This window comes from Trichoplusia ni, chromosome 3 (genome assembly GCF_003590095.1).
Source record: "Trichoplusia ni isolate ovarian cell line Hi5 chromosome 3, tn1, whole genome shotgun sequence".
Taxonomy (NCBI): Eukaryota; Metazoa; Arthropoda; class Insecta; order Lepidoptera; family Noctuidae; genus Trichoplusia; species Trichoplusia ni.
The window spans coordinates 4,407,460-4,429,173 of record NC_039480.1 but is presented as its reverse complement, the minus strand read 5'-3'; the positions used below and the strand labels follow the sequence as shown (position 1 = coordinate 4,429,173).

At 35.6% G+C, this 21,714-nt stretch overlaps 3 protein-coding genes across 3 annotated transcripts in view; 2 read left to right on the top strand and 1 right to left on the bottom strand.

The window, feature by feature from the left end:
• Positions 1-305: 305 nt before the first annotated feature.
• On the bottom strand, positions 306-8,582 carry LOC113508986 (60S ribosomal protein L4). Its single transcript, XM_026892215.1, has 10 exons — positions 8,498-8,582; positions 6,957-7,137; positions 6,037-6,118; positions 5,006-5,169; positions 4,369-4,493; positions 3,778-3,876; positions 2,771-2,906; positions 1,365-1,500; positions 787-946; positions 306-554 (listed from the first exon to the last, which is right to left on the bottom strand). Exons 1-10 carry the CDS (start codon positions 8,498-8,500, stop codon positions 333-335), a joined length of 1,308 nt encoding a protein of 435 aa, XP_026748016.1. The 5' UTR covers positions 8,501-8,582; the 3' UTR covers positions 306-332.
• Positions 8,583-8,678: 96 nt separating this feature from the next.
• Positions 8,679-10,258, top strand: LOC113508991. The gene has a single exon (XM_026892221.1). It carries the CDS (start codon positions 9,192-9,194, stop codon positions 10,077-10,079), a length of 888 nt encoding a protein of 295 aa, XP_026748022.1. The 5' UTR covers positions 8,679-9,191; the 3' UTR covers positions 10,080-10,258.
• A 400-nt stretch (positions 10,259-10,658) lies between these two features.
• The window catches only part of LOC113508673 (la-related protein 1-like), an 85,260-nt gene continuing 74,204 nt past the window's right edge, over positions 10,659-21,714 (top strand). The window contains exons 1-2 of the mRNA XM_026891754.1: positions 10,659-10,692; positions 11,107-11,543. Coding sequence (XP_026747555.1) covers positions 10,659-10,692; positions 11,107-11,543 — 471 coding nt within the window. The remainder of the gene's footprint in view (positions 10,693-11,106; positions 11,544-21,714) is intronic.

Below are 21,714 nucleotides of genomic sequence, written 5' to 3'. Positions count from 1 at the left end.
ATCTGTATATTATTCTTGCTACTCTCCATTGTTAATACGAATCATAGCGATTTGCGTGGTATAATATTAATAGATTTAATAACAGGTCTGCGCGTCGACCCGACCTAGTGTGTATTCTATTATTTTACTTCAAGTTTACGATGTTCAACACCTTTTAGCGTTTCAAGTATTTACGAAATTTCCAAAATGACCATATCAAACTAGGGCAAATATAATAAAAAGAAGATCCTCAATCACGAGACTTTATTTAGGTTAGACCTAGTAACATAGGCGGTAGGTTTTACAATAGAAATAATACACGGGGCTGTCAATATATAAATTTATTAACGTTTTCACTTGGCGGCGGCCACCTGTTTCTTGGGCTTTTTAGATTTCTTGGTGGTCGTCTTCTTGACGCCCTTCGAGGCCTTGGCGGCCTTCTTGGGTGGAGGGGGGGCGGTTTTCTTTGCTGCGGGCTTCTTGGGCTTCTTGGCAGCAGCGGCTTTGGCGGCAGCGGCCCTTCGCACGCGGAGTTTGTCAGCCTTGACAGCTGGGTCAGAGTCGGGCAGCTTGATCTGTTGAAAACAAAGTTTATTAAACATGGGAAGATGGTGGGTAGTTTAAAATTGGAGTGTGGTTATGGTCAGGAAGTGTCAACGTGTAAGTAATCATGGTTTATCATAACCCAATGCTCTGAAAGAGAGTATCATCATTTTAAAGGTTTTTTTTACTTGAAAAAATTAAAAGATGGTTGCATGTTTTCTTTAGTGGAACATGAACAGTGTAATGTAATTTTATGTTACTTACGCCACGCTTCTCAGCCAGAGCCAGAGCCTTGACGTTGTTCCTCCTGGCCTGGTCGAGGACCGCGCGCCTTCTCAACACAGCTGAGTACGGGTTCAGTCTCAGCATAGCCTTGGTGTTGGTCAGGGGGTTCAACTTCCTTGTGGCGCGGACTACACGCTTGCTGTAAAGAGATTTTAAGGTTAAAATGTGATCGCGTGGTTTACTGGTGACGAATTGTATGGACTAAAATCAGGAAGTGTCAACGTGTAAGTAATCATGGTTATCATAACCCAATGCTCTGAAAGAGAGTATCATCATATTGGTAAATGTTACAACTGTACACAAGTGTTTATCATAAGGAGCAAGTTTACCACACTTACATGGCTTTATTAAAAAAATACAAATATTATGAACAGGTAAAGTTTGTGATTTTGGTTCCTCACGATCTATGCAACCGATTTTTAAAGTTCCTTACCAATAGCCATGTTACAAATGTAAAAATCAGTTGCATTGCAAATGCATACTCTACATTAACCCGAAAAACACCACACAATGAAGTAAAAATGAATCAGTTAACATTATAATCACGCTATACGTACTTGGGCGCGCGCAGGACCTTCCTGATCTCATCAGACTTGAGCAAGCGGCTCAGGTCCGTGTTGGCCATCTTGGGCTGGGGCAGGTTGAAGTTCTTCTTCTCCTTTGAGGGAGTCTTCCAGGAGCCGAACAGGGAGTCTGTTCAAACAAATAGATAATATAGTAGTGTAACAAAAAAAACATTATTGGACACAATCCCTTTATCTTTAATGAAAGTTTAGCTATGAATATAGAAAAATCGTAAAACGGAACGCATCTCAAAAAGGATCTCGACTGTGATTGGTAATCTGTGGTCATCCTTGATACCATTTCTCAAACAAAACTACAGTCGCAAAACACGCGTCTGCTAAAAAAGCTCTTAAATCGTGATATCTCAAATCTTTGAGATCAAGTGTTACAAATTCCCTCATAAGTAACAAAACACATTTCGATATTAACAAAACAATATAATAAAAATAAAAATGTATTCCACACGTCGACACACGACCAAACAGTTTGTTTCGGTCATGTTTCCTAAGGGAAATTCAATCTACCCCAGTATTAGTAACTCCATATCGTATGTTACGAAATGAGTAAGGCTTACAGGGGAGAAACTATCACGGTACAATTTTTCGATTCAACTGTCATATACACGGAACTTAATGACAAAATGGAGATCGTTTTCCATCACTATTACATATTTTAATCATTTGTAAAAACAAGTTTATTAGGTTTGTTCTACAAATAATTATCGAAACTTTAGGCTGATCTGTCTTATCGGGCCACGGGAGTGCGGGCACACAAGGCGTTTGTGTACAATAAGTTGGGTTGCCAGGTCGCCAAACCTTACATTTGGACATAAAAGACGAACTCACTACATTGAATACGGCAAAAATAGTTTGTAAAATCAAACTTTGTTATTATTACCATAGCTGTTGTTATATTCTAATGTAGTATGAATAAAATCGAATGCTAAGACAGTCATTTTGGCAGGAAACGGATCGAATGCTAAGTCAGTCATTTTGGTAGGAAACGGAACCAAAAAGCCTAAGTCGTGTTTAAGCCAGACGCCTGGCAACCCTAACTAACCCTTGCTGGCCGTGTTTAGTCAGGACATTTTTATAATAAAACTAGCTGACCCAGCAAACGTTGTTTTGCCGAATATTTTTTTTTGTTGTATATGGTATTTTTAAAGCCACATTATAAAAATATAAAACAAACAATTTCGTCCAAAAAATAAAATATTTTTTTTTAGTGTATGATTTCTTAGGAGTATGAAAAATAGATGTTGTTCTATTCTCAGTCCTATTCAATATGTATACAAAATTTCATAAATATCGGTCGAACCGTTTCGGAGGAGTACGGTAACTAACATCGTGACACGGGAATTTTATATATTAGATGAAGTTAGTTAATCAAGAGTACTCACCAAGCCTGTCGAAGGACGACTGGGTCCAGATGACGAAGCGACCGAGATGGCCACCGGGGGCGAGCTTCAGAAGGTTCAGCTTGTCCACGTTCAGCATCTCAATGCCGGGAATGTTGCGGAAGGCGCGGGTCAGGCCCTGAACAACAAGTGTGTGGTAAGCTATGGACGTCGAGTAACTATACGAACGACGAAACAAAGTTTTGTTTTAACTGATTCTCTGGAATCTGTCAATGACGCAGTATTTCGGGCAGTGATGCTAATTGGAACTATGCTAGATCGACGTTATATCAATGAATATTATACAATATAGTATCGTCTCAGATCCGAATCGAGATCAAAATCAAATACAATAACAGAAGCAAAATAGTTTCCGGTTTTCGCTTGCCTATGTAAATGCATGTTCGCGTTAATTTTCCATTTAAGTAATTTATTACTCAGTAGCATTCCTGCAGGCTTTAGGCTAGGGTCCTAACACTCTGTCCATTCGTCTTTTTATTCGACTATATAATGACTGAGATAACAAAAAATATAGGGCCGATTTTAAACAGAGTGGTTGTTTATTAGTATATGTATTTTGAAAAACTACTAAGCTATGATTAGTTTCTATACAATAAGATACATGTAGCGACACGTATGATCTGCACAGCGTAGTGACGCGAGCAGTTCGGTTGTGCCGCGTCGATCTCACCCCCGCGGCATTTGGCCACACTTTGTAAACGCGGCCGATATGTCCCAGGGGTCGGTTAATACTTATTAGAATTGGTATAACTATAATTTCTAAGATGTTAGTATGACAGGGTTATAATTATAAGTGTGCGCAAAGCGTCCTAAGGAGATAAAATACTGATAAAATTACCTATACCAACGGCTATACAACCCATAGCCTAATACTCAATGATGCTTCTAAACAATTCTACCGAGGTTACAGTTTTGACCTCACTGTTTAGCCAGTTAAAATTTCTTGTTGTTACACATTGGTAAGATACTTCGTAATATTGATAACATACCTGGTCCTTGTGGTAGATGATCAGGGGTCCCTTGCGCTGGATGCGACGACGGTTGCGCATCTTACCCTTACCGGCGCGGAGACGCTGAGATTTGTATACCTAGATAGAAAATTATTAAGTTTTATTTATAACTCGAGGATAAAACAATAATATTCTACAAGTGCTCTGTTTTATTCCACACTTCATTTACTCCATGAATATTCATTGTTTTTATAGCTACAAGTAATGTGATTTTTTTTAAGTAGCAATAGACAAATTATGAGGCAAGCTGATGCTTTAAAGACGTATTTTTGAGAAAAATGTATTCCATAGTCTATGTCAGAGTGAAATAATTCAATCAGATTGTTGTCTTTGGAAAATTTATATATCTCCATAGACATAACGTCAGATATATCGATCTGAAGTTAGCTTTTAAGGAGAACACAATGTTGAGTATACAAGTATTTTATCAAGAATATTAAATAAATAATTTAGGGCGTATACGATCTATGTCGCAACTGTATGGCATTAGTGGGTTCGACATTAAGATGGTGTTGTGTTATTTTTTGGGCAGTTTGAAAATATTTGATGATATAAATATGGTTTTCTCACCTTGAGGACATCAGACCAGGCCTTGATGCGTCTCAGGAAGATGACAGCCTGTTTGGTCTTGTTGATTTCTTGGACCTTGTCGGAAACCACCAGGGGCAGTTCAGGTACCTTCTCAATGATGTGACCTACGCAAAACGACATACATTTAGTAAAATAAAAACTTATGTAAGTTCATAAAAAATATTTATATGTTTAATTTAGTAATAAATTATATGTTTGTTTTCCTCAGACTACGTCCAATCTAAAACGGATGTTCAGTCGGATGGTTGGCTGGGAAACTTAATATCTCTCCATAGACATAACTAAAGATATATAGATCAGTAGTTAGCTTTTAAGGAGAATACCTAAATATTTTGTCAAATGCGGGGATCGAACCCGCGGCACGTCGCGCACTGTGGTCGCTAGCCCACACTTATGCCGCACGGCTATCCATACACTTCAAAGCATTGCTGAAAACAGGCTTCCCTTGGTAGAGCTGTATGACTCGGCGCAAGTGCGGTCTGCTTTTACGATTTTTTCGTTCAGACAAGATTGCTTACTTTTTGTTAATTTAGCGAGATTTGAAGCGAGACTCCAATTTGAAAAATTTACGACACAAAAGCAATTAAAAGTTAATAAATACATAGGTATATCTCACCTCTAGCCTGTACCAAGGCAGGTACGCCGGAAGCGGCGACCGCAGCAGCGACGGCGGCGCGCCTCTGCCTTAGATTGACGCGGCGGTGCCAGCGGCGCCACGGCTTCGTGGGCGCGAACATGCGTCCACCACGACACATGTTACCGAACGCACCCTGGCCGGACCTAAAGGGTTATTTATTCATTAGTTAATCAAACTGATTTTTATCTAATCAGTCTATCGAGGGGTAGGACGAGGTGATTTGTACTGTCTGAATCATTTTACAATACTAGTGACAAACGGTGAAGGGAAACATGGATACTAAATCTGAACGCCACAGATGCTAGCGTGGCCATAAATGCTGAAATTTTCCCTGCATGGGAAGACACCCTGATTCTTAGCAGTGGGATGTATTATAAAGACATAATATACTTTTATAAACATCTGTGGCATTGACATTTGAACTCTCAATTGAACTTTTTACTATTGCTTCTTCTTTTGGGAGTTGGTTTATTAAAATAAATGTATTCTAATATATCGAATGCGTCAACCCACATAGAGTTGACGTCCGCGCTACTAGAACTTTAATTTACCCTGCCATTGTACTGTCCACAATCATAGTATTGTACTGCGTCAGTTTTAAACAGGGAGAATAACAAATGTACAACTTGAGTCCGTGCAAGTGTCATCGAAAATCATCCTTTAACCTTTTTACGGTTTTGTGGGGCTTAACTTTAAATACACTAATCTGTGTGGAATAAAGATAAATAAATAGAATAAAATAATAAAAAAAAACCGTTGAAAGAAATCACGTTTCGTTTTGACGTCATTTATTATGCTTAGTCTAGATAGTAGAATCGGTTGACATGGAGTTTCTTTCCGGTTATTCTTCATGACATAAAAATTTTGGAACCATCCCACCAGTCATTTTTGTAACGTTTTAAAAGTGCCTGGAAACCAGCCTATTTGAAATAAACACTTGATTTTTACGAGGGCATAAAAATGAGCAATCGCTTTTCTGACGTAAATCAGCGTTAAGGGTAATTTCTCACCTGTGGGTACCACCACCGCGTACACGGGGGATACGGGCTACAGCACGTCCGGTACCCCAGGACTCGGCACTGGTCTGGTGACCTGGTAAGCAAGAAACCCTTAAATAAGCAACATTCTTACTAAGGCAGTTCAGTAAGAAAGAGTCTTCAAGGTTTCTTCAAGGTCAACAAGTTTAATGATTAGTCATAGTTCAAGGTCGTAAGTCGACAAGAATCTTTATTTATGATCAGGAAAAATTACTTGTCACTTTCTTGATAGTAAATTTTTTAAGTTGTCTAGAAATGATTACCAGTTTATTTTTTTCAGTTATCATGATGTTAATGTAATTGCAATTGCAATTAATAAAGACTTGACAAATAATTACGTATTTACAAACAAATATTATTTAACTGGTCAACATCTTCCAAAGTCAAACATAGATTATTTAATTGCATAGGAGGAACATTAAAGAAAATTTGTTGTAATAACTCTGCACCCGTCCTCACCACAGAGCGAGTCCAGAACGCCATGTCACTACATTAATGTTGCACTTATTTCGCAGTAACACTCTGCGGCTATATTATCCGAGAATGTGGACATTTAGTGCAGTTTAACATTTGACCAGTTTTTAGAGTTTGAAGTTAAATTGTATGCTCTTGACATCTTTTCAAAATTATTGAGTCATTACAAGCACTCAAAAGCTGAATTTGATTAGACCCAGACCAGATCCCAATAAAATGAGGAGAAATTCCATTGGTCATTCGGGAGCAGGATGGGTTGTTGAGATACTAAAGGTCTCGGGTTGAGTCTGGATGAGGCGGCTAGCACAGGGTCGTAGAAAGTGTCATGGAAAGGGGAGGTCTATGCCCGCAGGCAGCAGCAGTGATAGGATAAAGACTGCTGATGATGATGAAGTTCAAAATGTAATTGTATTTCTCACCTGCTTCCTTGCTGACGGAGTACGGCTGCCTCGCATTCTTGGACATGGAGACGTGCACATCATTGACGAGGTCAGGCCTGATGGGGGCCTTGAACACGAAGGGGAGGGGGAGGGAGGCGCCAGCGACAGCCTCGCTCTTCTCCGAGTAGACCGACACGAGCGGTCGGGCGATTGATAGACTCTGGAATAGATTGTCAGGTTTGTTATAATACAACTTATGTACAGAGAGTGTAAATCATCTGTTTGATTGTTTGTTATGGAAACTGCAATTCATTATGTGACAGTACATAATTACTAGCACACTAGATAAGTATAGGAAAGGCAAGGCAAGAATGACTTGAATTGTCTTTTTCCAAGTGACTTTCAAAGCCACTATTATGATTCTAATTAAGTATAATAAAATTCAAATGAAAAAGTATCTGTTTTGTTACACTAAGTAGGTAATTGAAATTACCTATGTCTAACTTTCACAAAAGTGATGAAATGAATAAAATTATTGAAGGTTTTATTTACAACAGATTGTTCCACTGCAAATTGTAAATAAGTGTAGTTGACAACTATCTAGCTGAGTCTAGACATTGACCTTTGTGATAATCTTGAACTAATTAGAAAGTGTAAAATATGAAAAGACTATAATAAGAAATATGAATATTCAAACAAGTTAAATGAGTATAAGGTTAATTGCTAAGATAAAAGATTAAGGTTGTTCCGGTTCGCCATACTGCTACCAAAAGGGCTGGTCACCAAATACAGGTGTGACTAAAAAAATAATGTATTCCTCATGTCGACACACCGTTAGCATGAAAACTAAAGTGTTTCCTAAGGGAAAATGATAATATACCCCTTATTATTGTACCTAGAAGACTACAGAGTACAACTAGGAAGAGTATTGGGGATCAAATGAAGTATGTATTGAACAGTCATGTCGAAACTTGTATTGCTAAACTTCCCTGATTTCATACAAATTAGATTACTTTTAATGAACTTGTATTGAATGAAGTAATTAGTAGTTTATACAGCACATTCTGAAGCGTTCAGAATGTTTTTTTTTTGAGGCAGAAGAGTTTCCAGAAATAAATTTGATTGACTAATGATCATAACCTCAAAATTTTCGCACACTTTCAAAACATTGTAATGCTTATGGAATATTTTTTATACCAGCTATTATAGATAAAATCTTATTTAATAGAAAAAATCTACAGCACAGGTGCACAATTTTAAGGTTTAACAAACAATAAACAAGTCTGGAAAAGCGTGATGCATCCATGGCGTTTGAGGGTTATCGCCATAGCGGATGCCTGGAAACGGGGTCGAAAAAGAAAATATATCGCAATAATATGAATCTCATCCTACTCACACCATTATTGACACGAATAACTTACGAAACACCTTGATTAACTTGTAAATTCTACAAAAGTTTGTGCAAACACGTGTTTCGAACACGACAACAATTCCAATTCAAATACGCACTTTCACTTCATAAAATCATTCACTTCATTATATTTGATATAATAAATCACATCTGCTAGCAATAAACTTACCATTTCGCTATATCAGCGAAGTTATTCCTCCAAATAACACTATATGCGGCGGCGAAGACCATCCGCCATGCCACGGAGGAGTAAAAAGACCGGATATGAGAATGGTTTTTTGACAGTACAAAAATCAGTGGCCAGATTAAAAAATGTTTTTAAGATCCGGTTCAGGTGCAAAACTTACTAAAAAGAAGTCGAAACCTCTTCTGGACTTGTAAGTGAAAATATGTATGTAAATAAATCGTAAAAAGCTAAAACTATCAATTAAACTTTATTTTCTAATCACAAGTTTTTCCAAGTATTCATTAGGAGATTGAAACTCAAAGCAAACTGAAATTCTCTTGTGACAGTGATTGACATTTTGGTTTACACATTATTTACGAGTTTAAATTACAGATTGATAAATGAAATTATACTTAAATTTACAAAAGAAAGTTTGAAGCAGTAATCGACCGCCTTTACAACTGAAATCCAAAAGTTATATATTATCAAGGGAGTAAAAACCAACTGCAAAAAAATTGGAAGAATAAGAAAATTATTAAAAATAAAGAACTTTCTGCGAGTTGAGTTAACAAACGTGCCGTAACATATTTGCTAACTAGCTAGCTTAGGATTAAAATATTTGACTTTAGCCAAGTCTTTCAGACCTTATGCGAAAGTCTTGGAAACGAAATATTTCTAGCTTAAAAATTGCAAATATATGGATGATCATAACGATCCAAAATGCAGTCGCGACGAAGACGTAGAAGCTGCACAAGATACACCGCAGCAAAATCAAACTACAACGAAAGCAAGCACTTCGGAACGACAGCGATCTGTTGAAACACCATTGTCGTTTTGTATCGCACGAGTGGAATCAGCGTCTCTTTCATACAGTCGAAACAGTTCATATTTGAGCGCATACACTCCTTTATATATCAGAGCGTCGACCCAAAGTCCTATTACCAGTCAACCACGAATGTCCGAATTGCACTCAACAGCATCTATGGTTCTATCGAACCAGCCTCAAAGTTTGTTTATTCAAGCATTGACCAAGCTAAACGAAAGTTCTTTGTCAGCTATCAACAGATTAAGATTAGTCCAGTCAGCAAATAACTTGGGCAAACTTAATATCGATATGACTGAAATGTGTGGAGATATAACACCACCAGATTCCTTATCAAACGCACCACCCTCATATTCTTTTGTATTGAGACAAATGGCCGTACGAAGACGGCCAAGACTTATGGGAACATTTATTCCTTCACCTTCTTTTGTTCATCATACACCACCCCCCACTTACACAACAGCTTTTGATATATATGTTGAGCCTGTCCCTCCTCCTCCGGCAAGGGTTTACACTTTTGGATTTGCTTCTATGCCCATTGTGTGCCCTGAATGTGGATATACGGGAATGACAGCAGTAACTACGAAAGTCACCATATGCACACATTTATGTGCATTTATTTTGTGTTTATTCTGTTGTTGGATATGTGCCCCGTTGCCGTATGTGTTGAGATCATGTAAGGACGTATATCATTATTGTAGGAATTGTAGAAGTTATTTGGGTATGTACTGTCCAACTAATCCTGATGCTTCATACCCATGATATTTGTTACTTCTATTTTTGTACAAGTTGTGTAAACATAATTAAGATTTTTTGGATAAGTTTAAACTTGTAATGTAAAGGATGGTATTGTATTTTTCTAACAAGATTTTAGTATGATTTACTAGAGATTTCAAAACGAAATCAAGTGATGAACCATAGACAATAAATATTTGAAATTACTTTGTTCTGTTTTATTTTGCGGGATTTTACACCAATTTCTTAAATGAAAGTAGTTAAGAAATTATTACTACTAGAACATAATATTATTATAATATTAAAGCTGCCTACTATTTTTCCAGTAACATTCTGACTGATTGGCAAACAATTCGCGAATATCCGAAAATGTGATTTTAATAATGATGCGTTCGTAGTTTCTTGTTCAAGACCATTCCAAGCATTTGAAAACTGACTTAAGATAAGGTTAAAACGCATTTCAAAACTTGGAGCACTGTACAAGAAATTGATCGAGTTTGTTTTGGGCGCTGAAAGTTTACAGGAATAATTAAAAACATCAAAAAACCATCATTATTTTGGAATGCGTTCACTGTCAATGATATTTCAGCGCCCTCTAGCGTCGAAATGTCCTGTGTAAAATTAGAAGTCACAGCCTTCCGTAAGTTCCGTGTGTGTTGCGGAAAAATCCCTTTTTGGGCGTCCGACCACATGTGTGAATTGTGAACAAAATATGGTTCTTTTATGATTTTATGTTAATAGGAGCGTTTTTCATAGTGATCGGTACACGACTTCGATAGATAAAGTGCGTACGGATCGTTCAGTGTGCCAGAAAAGTTGGAACAAGACGACGGAAGTGCATTTTTTTCGATGTAAATACGGTCCAACCAGGGTCAGTCCGGTGTGGTACGAGGAGTTCGCGCATATTTCCCAGCGACCGGCCGTGTGTGCGCGCCACCGGGACGAGTGAGTTACTTGTGAATAATTCGACCTTCGCACTGTTCGATCGGGCCGTTTTCATCGGGAAAGTTCGTTCGCGATTAGTGGGTTAACCCCATCATGCCGTCGTGTTGAGGGGCATGGAGGCGCGCTCGTGATCGTCTGTCGGCGCGGAGCGCGCGCCCGGGCTTACATAACGAGGGCAGCGGCGGCATGGCCGCCCGCGTGTCCGCCGAGGGCGCAGGGCCCTCTTACGCGTCAGTGTTGAACTTTAGAGGGGGCGACAGTAATAAGGAGAACATTGAGGCCGCGCCGGGCGAAGTGTCTGATGCTCCTCCCACCAAGCAGGATGACGAGGAGGAGGAGGGGTTCGTGCCTGTCATATCGCACGGCCGCCGTCCTGGCAAGGGCAGAAGGCACCCTGAACGCAGGGCTCCGCCTCGGCCCCACAAGGCGCCCCAGCCACATACTGATCCACAGAACCAGCCAACACCAGAACAGCAGCAGCAGTCATCGGAGAGCCAGCCGAAGAAGTTTGTAGAAGCGCCAATACCTAAAGTGAACCCTTGGCAGGTGAGTGGTATTATGTAAACAAAACAATGTCATAACATTAATGATGCAAGTCCGTTCTAATAGTTGAATCATGAAAGAAAGAAAATGTTTACGTATGTATTATACACACTTTTCCAATTAGGTCTTATGTGTTTCCGTTGACTTCTTTTTATATTCTTACAGGTTTCATTGACACATTTATGATTGGTATTCATATTATTCTACAATTATTCTTTTATTTTTCTTATTAGCATTTTAGGGGTAGTCGCAACATTATAATATAACTTAAGTTTGAACGCTAGCTAAGGTTAGTTTTACTGTAGTGGACATGTAACTATTTAAACTTTTAAACTAAGTAATTAAGTTCTAATTAACTTATCTACTATATCTTATATTTAAGTTTTGCCTCTTAGTTAAGTAAAAGTAAAAAATTGCAATAGCTTGCATATACCACATGGTCTCTTGTTTGTTTAAATTGTTAAGTATATGATTCTATATGTGTTACTGTGTAAATTGCACTGAAATTGTAACCCATACTGTAATAGCAGAGTATTTAAAACCATTAACTATTGCACCATAATGTAAAATTGTTTCTGTTAATATAAGTATCTATGTTGAGTATTCATATAACGAAATTACTTGAATTAAATTAAAACATTTGTAGTTATATTTCCGACAAATGCATAACTTTAATAATTAAAATGAAGAATAGAAAGGTCAAGAAAGAGACAAGTACAGACTCAAAATTTTTAATAATATCCAAACCTGCACTTTCATACTTTTAACCCACCAATCAATGCTCACACTACAGCTTATAACTTCTGCCACTTTAGTACATCTCATCTGTCATCTAGGTTCTACTTGCTAACCTCAACCCAACATGCTCTCATCCATAACCTACTTAAACCTTTCTTATATTCTAATATTCATCAAATAGTCATGTTCTTAACCTCCTTGGCCGAATCCTCATCAGAATTATTTATATTGTGTCTGAGATAGTCAACATCAGGGTATCCAGTGCTAGAGGACATCATTATACGAGATTCCTGAATCCTCTCGACATGTGATACAGTTATTTCGTTTAGATTACTCCATAATCTTTGACCCACTTAATTATCAATACACGCATTATTCTTAAGTTTAAACTATTTGTATTAAATGGTCTGTTTGCTTTTGCCTGATAAAAAAATATTCTTTAATTAAACTACCCACATTTATCAAGAAAATTTGTGTATTGTAAAATAATTTTCAATTTTCAAGTTTGGACTCTTTAGCCAAAGTTAAATCATTACTGTCTACAACACAGCTCATGATTAAGCTATATAGGTTCATGCCTTTTTTTTTAATCACTAACAATTGTGTCACAACACACAAACATCATGTGTCAAACTATTTTCTTCCATTACTTTTGTTTCCTCCTTACTTTGTGAATAATGAAACTAGATAAATAATTGGTATTTGATGAGAGATATTTCGTTAATTTATTTGTACGTAACAACCTCCCATTCAACTCCTTTGACAAATATTAATATTGATATACCCTCACTTTTTAATCTTAATGTGACCTGCATCAATCTTTAACAGCCAAGTTTATTATGATGCTGATCGGATGTAAACAAATTAGTTATATTTTGAGGTCACGTAACAATTTTTTCTTGGATATTGTCCAATATATTCAGCTGTTATTCTTGTTTTGAATACAGCATCCCTCAATACTTGTTCAAACTATCAACATCGTATGAAAAACATTATTAGTTGGAGTTCCACGCGTTCTCCAAGTAAGGCAGTAGCAGTGATTGAAATTTAATTGACTAATTTGATACTAGCTTATTTGTTTTGGTCATTACTGTAGAACGTTTCTTTAATTATTTTATTTTTAATATTGAATACTAACAATCTGTAATGAACTATTATTAAAACACCTTAAATTCTAAAAAGATAATATGTAATAGAAATCTTAACTTCAAGGTAACTTAAAATTAGATATTCGTATTATTAAAATACTAAATGCCTCTTAAAATTAACAGTTTCAAATGTACAACTATGATCCTCAAATTATTAGGGCTTTGCTCTTATTGGTGTAACTTTTTCATCTCTCTTGATTTTCTGCTATCACTTTTACTTACCTATAATATATGTTATCTGTTATGTTTGTTGTTTCAGATGGTATTATATGTACCTCATTCTGGGTCCCCCTCAGAATTGTCATTAGACAATAATACATACTACCTATTCTGATTTCTTCTGAGCACAAGACGAGTTGCTTTCTTATTAGTGTTTCAATCAATGGTTTTCTAGACTAGGTTGTGTCTTTTACCACTTCCCAAATTTGGTCTGTGGTGATTTTAAAAGAATTGTGTAGGTTTCTATTTTCCTTCAACAATTATAAGATAGGTTGTTAGGGCCTCAGCTCACAGCCAAACAAACATTACTCACAGCCAGTAGGAAACATCAGTCAAACATAAGTTTATTGTTTTCAGTAATTGCGCTTGTCCGTTTTCTCTTCACCAAGGTTTAATAGCATAATTATGAATGTAACTTTGCTTGATGACAATTTGATTGGTGAATTAGGTAAGCATTCTGTATTAGCAATAAGTATTATGTGTCTTGCATATAGCAGTCTTCAAGCCTAGTGTCAAGAACAAACTTGGTCTAAATAAAGTGCAGTTTATGATCATGTAGTGAAACAACTATGTAACTGTTTTGAAAGTTATTTGAATACCTAATATTATAATTCCAAAATTGGAATTCCCCTTTGGGGTTTTAGAAATGTGTTTATTCATTAATTTGGAATTTTCAAAGTTAAAAAATAAATTTATTTTTTAATAGCTAAAGTTTATTGTTTTAGTATTTAATTTAAATTTACAACCACACTATTTTTTTGAAATATGTCAAGTCATGCTCATAGTCTTTTAGGCCCATATATCATCATGATATTAATTTTATATGATAAATAATAAACTCAAGTCATTTGATTATAATTTGACAGTTAATTATGGCGTAATTGGTAGCCTGTGCCATAGTATTACATCAAATTACGAAATTAAGAAATAGGGAATGGAACTCGAAAATTGCTATAAGTATAACAAATATTTATGTATTGAAAATAATAAACTTTTGGGTCCTGAGTTGTGGTCCTCGATTTTGCGAGAAAAGCAAAATGCACAGGTTCTCTCATCGGACCTTAGACTGTAAACTATGTAAAAAAGTTGTGTTCCTACTACCCTCTATTTTATTGACTTGTAAGCTTATACTTCAAAGTTCCATTTGCCAAAGTTTTCAGCTTAAAAATAAATTACTTCTGCCTCATACTTAATGCATCAATACGACGCCATTACACATTAATTTTACTATACAAAAGCAAAGGAAACTAACAAACAGCCACAGCTAAAGAGTTTTTGATGTCACAAGCTATTTAAATTACAATGAATTATAATTTTGTCCTATTATTCCGTAGTTCTTGAAGCGTGAGAATATTAATTTAGCGTGACGTATGTCTCTGTATGTTAATAGGTTACACGAACATATGTTATTACGTCAGTCTATACGTAAATACCAAAAAAAATGTCGTCTGAAACTTCGTTCTTGGTTGAATATACAGGCAATATTTGTCCGCCACTTAACGTTACTTACCCAGTTACCTAAAATATAAGAAAATTGAGTTTACACTGAGAACGGTAGACACTTTATTATAATGTTATGAAGCAACGCTGCTCAGTTGTTCAAGGACACACTGACCTTATTTTCCCTGTCCTTCAGAGGTCACAGTGCGTAGTACTACACCGCGCATGTCTCTAGATAAATGAAAAACTTAAGGTCTTATTCCTCCTATGACGGAATAGTAACGTGATGCAATCTATATTTGTTCAGCGTAAAGTCTGCATTGATTGAATAGTATTTATGGGAAGGCCGTTAGTATTTAGTGGCTATTAATATTGCTACTGTGTTTATTTACGCTTCCGGCCAATATTAACTATTAATGAACGTATATGCTACGTTATTTGATGTATCCCAATTTTCGAGGTTATTACCGGTCTGTGACTGACTAGAGAGCAGCTGATATCAAAATTCCATTTCCAAATCAGAATGCAAATTATGCACATTAAAATCTACTCGACGAAGTCTTGACTAAAAGCTACTGAATATTATAATGTCCATACATTTGCGTCACGTACGGCATGACATAACATGTGATCGTTTTGAGGTTATGTATCGTTATCATCAGTTATCTATTAGCAAAGCAACGGTTAATATCTTCGCGATTCCGTAATCGTGATAATGGTACTATAGACAGCGAATTCGCGTGTCATACTTTTTAAATTTTACATTAAATTAGCGGGAAATTTGACATTTAATTTGAAAGATTACAAACAAGATGGCGCGGTATTTAAAAGTTTTGTGATGTGATTTTCGTAAGTGTGTGAATTTTTATCAAGAGGACTGATGTTTTGGTGTCCAATAAGGTATTTTTACATCATTTTAATATTTTCCTTAATCATATTAAGTAAGAAATGTTCTTTATGTTATAAACCTGGTGTTACATTAAAAATACTGTTATGTATACAAATTACAGCGCAGCGCACCAAAACCATGACAATGTTAGGTAGGTGTTGCTAAAAAGTACACGGCATAAACATTTTCATTAAAAAATCTAAATGAATTATATAAAAACTTAACCTTCGTCGATTATATACGGTTTTGGTTTACGTAAGCTTTGATAGATGGCGTTACTTGCAACGCTAAACAAATACTTTTTTATCACCTTTGCTTATTGCATATCGGTAGTTACCTGTAACAGAAATATGCAATAACATAATTATTATATGTTCAAGATGTAGTTTATCGTGCTTTCGTTCTAAAAGGGGTAGGCAGGGGTATCAAACTAGAAAAACAGAAATACGTGTTTCGAGTTAATATTTTAGATACTTATACATTTTTTTTTGTACATGCGTAAATAGTAGAAGAATTGTTACGGGTTTATTTTCACAATGTACAAAGCGACTCGTCGCAAGTAGTTTTCTTTTGATTTTCAATTGAAGTCTATTCATATGGGCGAAGACGAAGAAATTTTAGTATTCTCATGTTGTTAATATGTATCAAGTCGTTAAGGATTTCGTTTCGTTCAAAGGAAACAAGTAAATGTTCTCAGCGAGTAAGAACTTCTTTTTTTTTTCAAATTTTCCTCTCCCTTACAGTAGCTTGCCAATTGCGTCGGTTCCTGAAACATTCTGCCATAATATTATTTCAAGTAAAACCTCTAAAACGTCAAATTACACACTATGTGGGTTATAAACAAACTAACGGTCCCTATATCAACGCATTACCATTTACAATTAGCGCAAACAGTAATATTACACCGCAACACACTTTATATTGATTTAGTGTACTAGTAAGTACATAGGTTAACAACCTACAGCTATGTGGTTCATTGTTGCAATCTTTCGATTCCAGTTATCTTAGTCTCGGTTACGTGATACGATATCGTGAATATATAAACTATTATAGTATATCAATAACTCGGTAAATGTTACCATTTTATGTGGGTAAGTTTGTGAAAATAAATTACCTCTAAAAGGTATAGGAAATTGTTTTCATATGATTTTAGGAGCAGCCTGCCAACTAATAGTTGTGAAATACTTAGGTACGAAAAGAATAAAATCTTTTTAGTACGGCACTAGTGAACGAAAAGATAAAATCGTAATGTCCGTCAGGAAGAAAGCGTACCATTTATGTAAGTACCAATTTTAGTGAATACTACGTAATCTTACTGAAATAATTGAACAGGATTTTTTATATTTTTAAGACAAATACTATCACACGTTTTACGCTTTCTTAATCAGGGGTTTTTCTAATTTTAATTAGATAAGAGAATTAAATTCAATATTTAAAGCTTAGGTGTCATATAAAATTACTAAAACGATAATATTCTGACGTCACCACGAATTTATTGATAACAGAAGATTGTGATACAATAATTCATTGTTTAACGTGCTTCTTGTATTGAAAGTAAAATATTGTCACGATAAGATATTAAATTATTAAGATATGTACGATAGTCAATACTTATTTAATCTGAAAGGCCTTGGTTTCAGATATTTTTTTATTAATTGTATGCTTTTTTCTTAAGTTATAGAGTTTTTTGGTGTCGTCAAAAGATTAACAATATCATTTTTTTTAACTTTTATCTTGACACTTAATCAACGAGTTCTGCATTTATGTAAACTTAACAGTTTTCATTTGAAGAATGTTAACAACAACGGAAATATAACACTTATAATTTAAAAGTGTTTGAAATTGTGTAGACTCCAGTTCATAAAAATATGAAATTCTACTGTCTATAGTGGGACATCTATCTTGTTTTTATCTCAATCATACTGAGATTCTCGGCTGTCTGATAAGTATACAAACACGTGAGTACGGATCTATCAAAACGTCATATCACGTCGATCACGTGAATGGCCCAATTTAGAATGTTCCTTAAAATATCTAGTTATGAACGAATAAATAAGTTGTTAATTTTTTCACTATAAACTAAAAGATATCGGATATACACAGAAGGAAACGTTGATACATAAGCTTTATACAATCCGTAATTGGAATATATAAACGCAAGTTTTGGTCCAATTTCTACTAATTAGATTTAATTAAGAAATACACTGAAACATCAGATAAGTCAGTTCGATACGGAATGGCCTAGCTTAGAGTTTCTGGCCTCGTCGTTATTTCGTGGTGTGCCGGTTTTTTTTTTGAAGATGTTTTACCGTTTTTATCGAGTGTTTGATACGCAACTCATAAAATACGGTGTATGGTGGGATTCGAATCTATGGCCTTTTATTGGACAGTCGCATTTCTACAAGGCCATCATCATTTTTCAGCATCTAATCTGCAGTCATTTGGATACGTCACATCAGCATTACTAAGCAGAAAAATCCAGTTGAAATTTGTATAATACAATGCCTAGTCATTTCCACCCACTCCGAAGTCGGTTCGTCCACCTGAACCCACGTAGCGACCTCTAAACTCCACAAATATTTGTCGTTGCAGCGTAATGGTCATTACTCATTTCCCTGGCAGATAGGTCGTTTGAAAGTACTTGGGGCAGGTGACACAGGAATTAATTAAAAACCATGTTTCTGAATTATAACTTTCGTATTTTCGTTTTAGTAGACTTTGAGAAAAGTGGTGCCTTAAAGGCTTTTGGCAATCGGCTATCACCCAGTTAAGGCTATAAAGATGCCTGGCTATGTTCCAGGAACACTAAAATCTAGATTAAATTCGACCTTAGCCAGGAACTCCTTTAACAGCTAGTTTCAAAATCAACAAACGTATTTTTGTTTATTCCCCAATCTACACACAGTCCCGTCCATGACTCTCTGAAAATTATGAGAGAAGTAACTAAGCAAAACCGATAAAAACCAAACTACCCTCGTAAAATGTTAACGGTCAGTTGATTTAGAAGTTTGATATCACCTGAGTTGGCTCACATCCAGTTTAGACGTCACGCGGTGTCAACGTCTCTATGACGTTTTGAACCGTGATTGTCATTGGATTGATGTTATTTTTGGTCAGTTTCTGTGACCTCATCGTGTCCCTTCGCCAAAAATATTATCATTACCTTACCATTACCTGGTCTATCTAATTAATTGACTAGATAATTATAAAATATTGTAGATAAGTTCCAATTTTTGGACCTAATCATTTGATGTTGTAAATTTTCAAGCATCGTTGCCTACGATTAACGAAGCATGCTTTTTAAAAATTATTAGCAATTTTAAACAATTATTTTCGTATATTCAACGCTTAATATTATATTCGACCTCATCACGTTAATTGGATGTGTTACATAGTAATAACACTAATAACTCTTGTTCGAAACGAACGTGATCGCAGTGTGCCAGAAACCAGGTCTGTCACTATACTAACATTCCGGTGGTGACATCACAATGCTACGCATGTGGACGCTCGTCTCTCTGTCGTTTTAAACTGTTTAATTATATCGGCAGTTGTATTATGATGCATTAGAAATACCACCCCGAAGCTTCCTGAAAGTTATTAGAATCAAGAGAGAAATGGCAACTTTAAAAGCTTTTTATTAAGGGCAGGGGCTTTGGCAGTGACGTAAAGACCAAAAAAAAAATAGTTGACATACAGAGATAAAAAATAACTCAATAAAACGTACAATTGTATTCCTACCTCAATAGCGCAAATTCTAGGCTGATAAATGTTCTAAATAATTTTTGTTGAAAAGTCAAATGGGTATGTTAAAAGCTCCATGGTCAAGAATTATACACTACTTCAAATAATTACCTTTTTCAATGCTGTAGAGTTTAAACTACAATTGTTTATCATTTTGGACGTTATCCAAACTACCCACCGGCTCCTACTGCGTCAAATTCTAACTTCTTATTCTTCTTGCCGGTAGAGTCTTATTGAATAATGAAAGATTCGAAGATTAATTTTGGATCAGCAGTTACTTCTTTAGAAAGGTAAAAGAAAGTGAATTCAATTCGAACTTTTCGCATCTACATTTTTCTGACTTTTCATATTATCCAATGTAGACCATATGAAATGGTTTTATAATGGTTAAAATTCCCTGGTTAATTCTGCTTTATTCGAAATATACAACGTTAGAAACTAACATTCTAGTGCTCAACCTTGACTGACCAGCCGAGGTGTTGTTTAGACTATGTTCATGTACATACATAGTAGACATATCATTACGAGTTAAAAACAGCATATTCAATAACGTAATAGTTTAATAAGTCAAAAATTGTAACCCTACAAAAGTTGAATTTAGGCATTGAGGAAAAATTGTGTTATAACATCGAGATAAAAAGAAAATTTTGTCTTGTTGAGTCATTCGAGAGCAGCGCAATGCGCATTTTTCTTCTTGACACCCCCTTCTATGCGTCATTTCAGCATTTAGACTGGGATAAATCTTAAGCCTCATGTAGCTTCTTCTAGTAGTTTTGTTCTTGTCCTTGAAATAAGTTTCTTATTCTTCATGGATTGTGTTCTAATTTAGGACAGAAGAAGAAGAATACTGGAACGCCCAAATTCCCTTGAAAGCTTTTCTCCAGTACTTATCGGAAGCTAAATCTATCAAAGGAAAACTTGATAATGCTTTGTCTTTTTGTTTGCATAAGAAATTATGTCTTTTATAACTAGATATCGACATACAGATTGATCAGTCTGGTCCAGGAAACTCTGCTTTTGCTTTGAACCCATATTTATTTCAGCAATTTTCTGGATTTTTAGTCTGACCTAGGGTTATCGGTTTAGAAAGGTTTACTTCAGCTACTTTTAAAAATACTTTTTTAAAATCTTAGACCTTCTACATGTGATGATGTATGTTCTTAATGTACGAACTATATATTTCTGTAAGTATTTCTCATATATCTCTAGTTTTATTGCAGAATGATGGATGTAATTTATTTCATGTTACATTTGAGACGAGTAACGTAATAGATACGAGCACTTTACTACCACTCAGACTGTTTGTGGATTAGCTAACGTGCCGTCTTGTTTTTTCATAAAGGGAAAGATTAATAAATAATATAGTGTACTAGTAATGTGTTACTTTATTTTGTAAAGTATGGACTTTCATATTTAATCCTTTTATCTCTCCATTTTCAATTGCATTGTGGTATTCATTATCAAATAATGTAAGTTAATTGTGATTGCATTGAATGACCTTATTTTTATCAATCGTCAGTGTACAAGATTTTCGAACCATTTAGCAAATGAATCTACATTTTTGAACTCAAGAGACCCTCGTAATTGCTTCAGTGTAACGAATTTGTCAGTTCCCTGCCAAATCTAACCCAAATCTCGGAATCTACTCAGAATACAGCTGCTATTAAAATAAACGTACCAGCTAAATATATTACTATAATATTAGTCGGTGTGGCCATGACAGTTTACGGGTTTCGCGTTTCTGTTTTCCGGCCAAGACTAAGGTTGCTTTGATCATCTGTTTTAATTGAGATATAAAATCATTAAAAACTATAAAGAAAATACGTCTTGTTTGTACACAAGTTACATTTCTGGAACCTGGAATATATTAATGAGTGGAATCATTGAAATGCATAAGTACGCTTTTCCACTAGGTGATAAGTCAACCGGCTTAAATTTGTCACTTTGATATAGGATTAAATTAACTTTGCTATTGTATCTTTGAAGACCTAGAGAA

Bases quoted from the DNA above. Each gene is read 5' to 3' on its own strand.
- LOC113508986 (XM_026892215.1), bottom strand. The intron at 5,170-6,036 runs GTGAGAAATTAC...ATAACCCTTTAG, and splicing joins CGCGGTGGTGGTACCCACAG to GTCCGGCCAGGGTGCGTTCG. The intron at 3,877-4,368 runs GTGAGAAAACCA...TTTTCTATCTAG, and splicing joins CCTGGTCTGATGTCCTCAAG to GTATACAAATCTCAGCGTCT.
- LOC113508991 (XM_026892221.1), top strand. From the start codon at position 9,192: ATGGATGATCATAACGATCCAAAATGCAGTCGCGACGAAGACGTAGAA.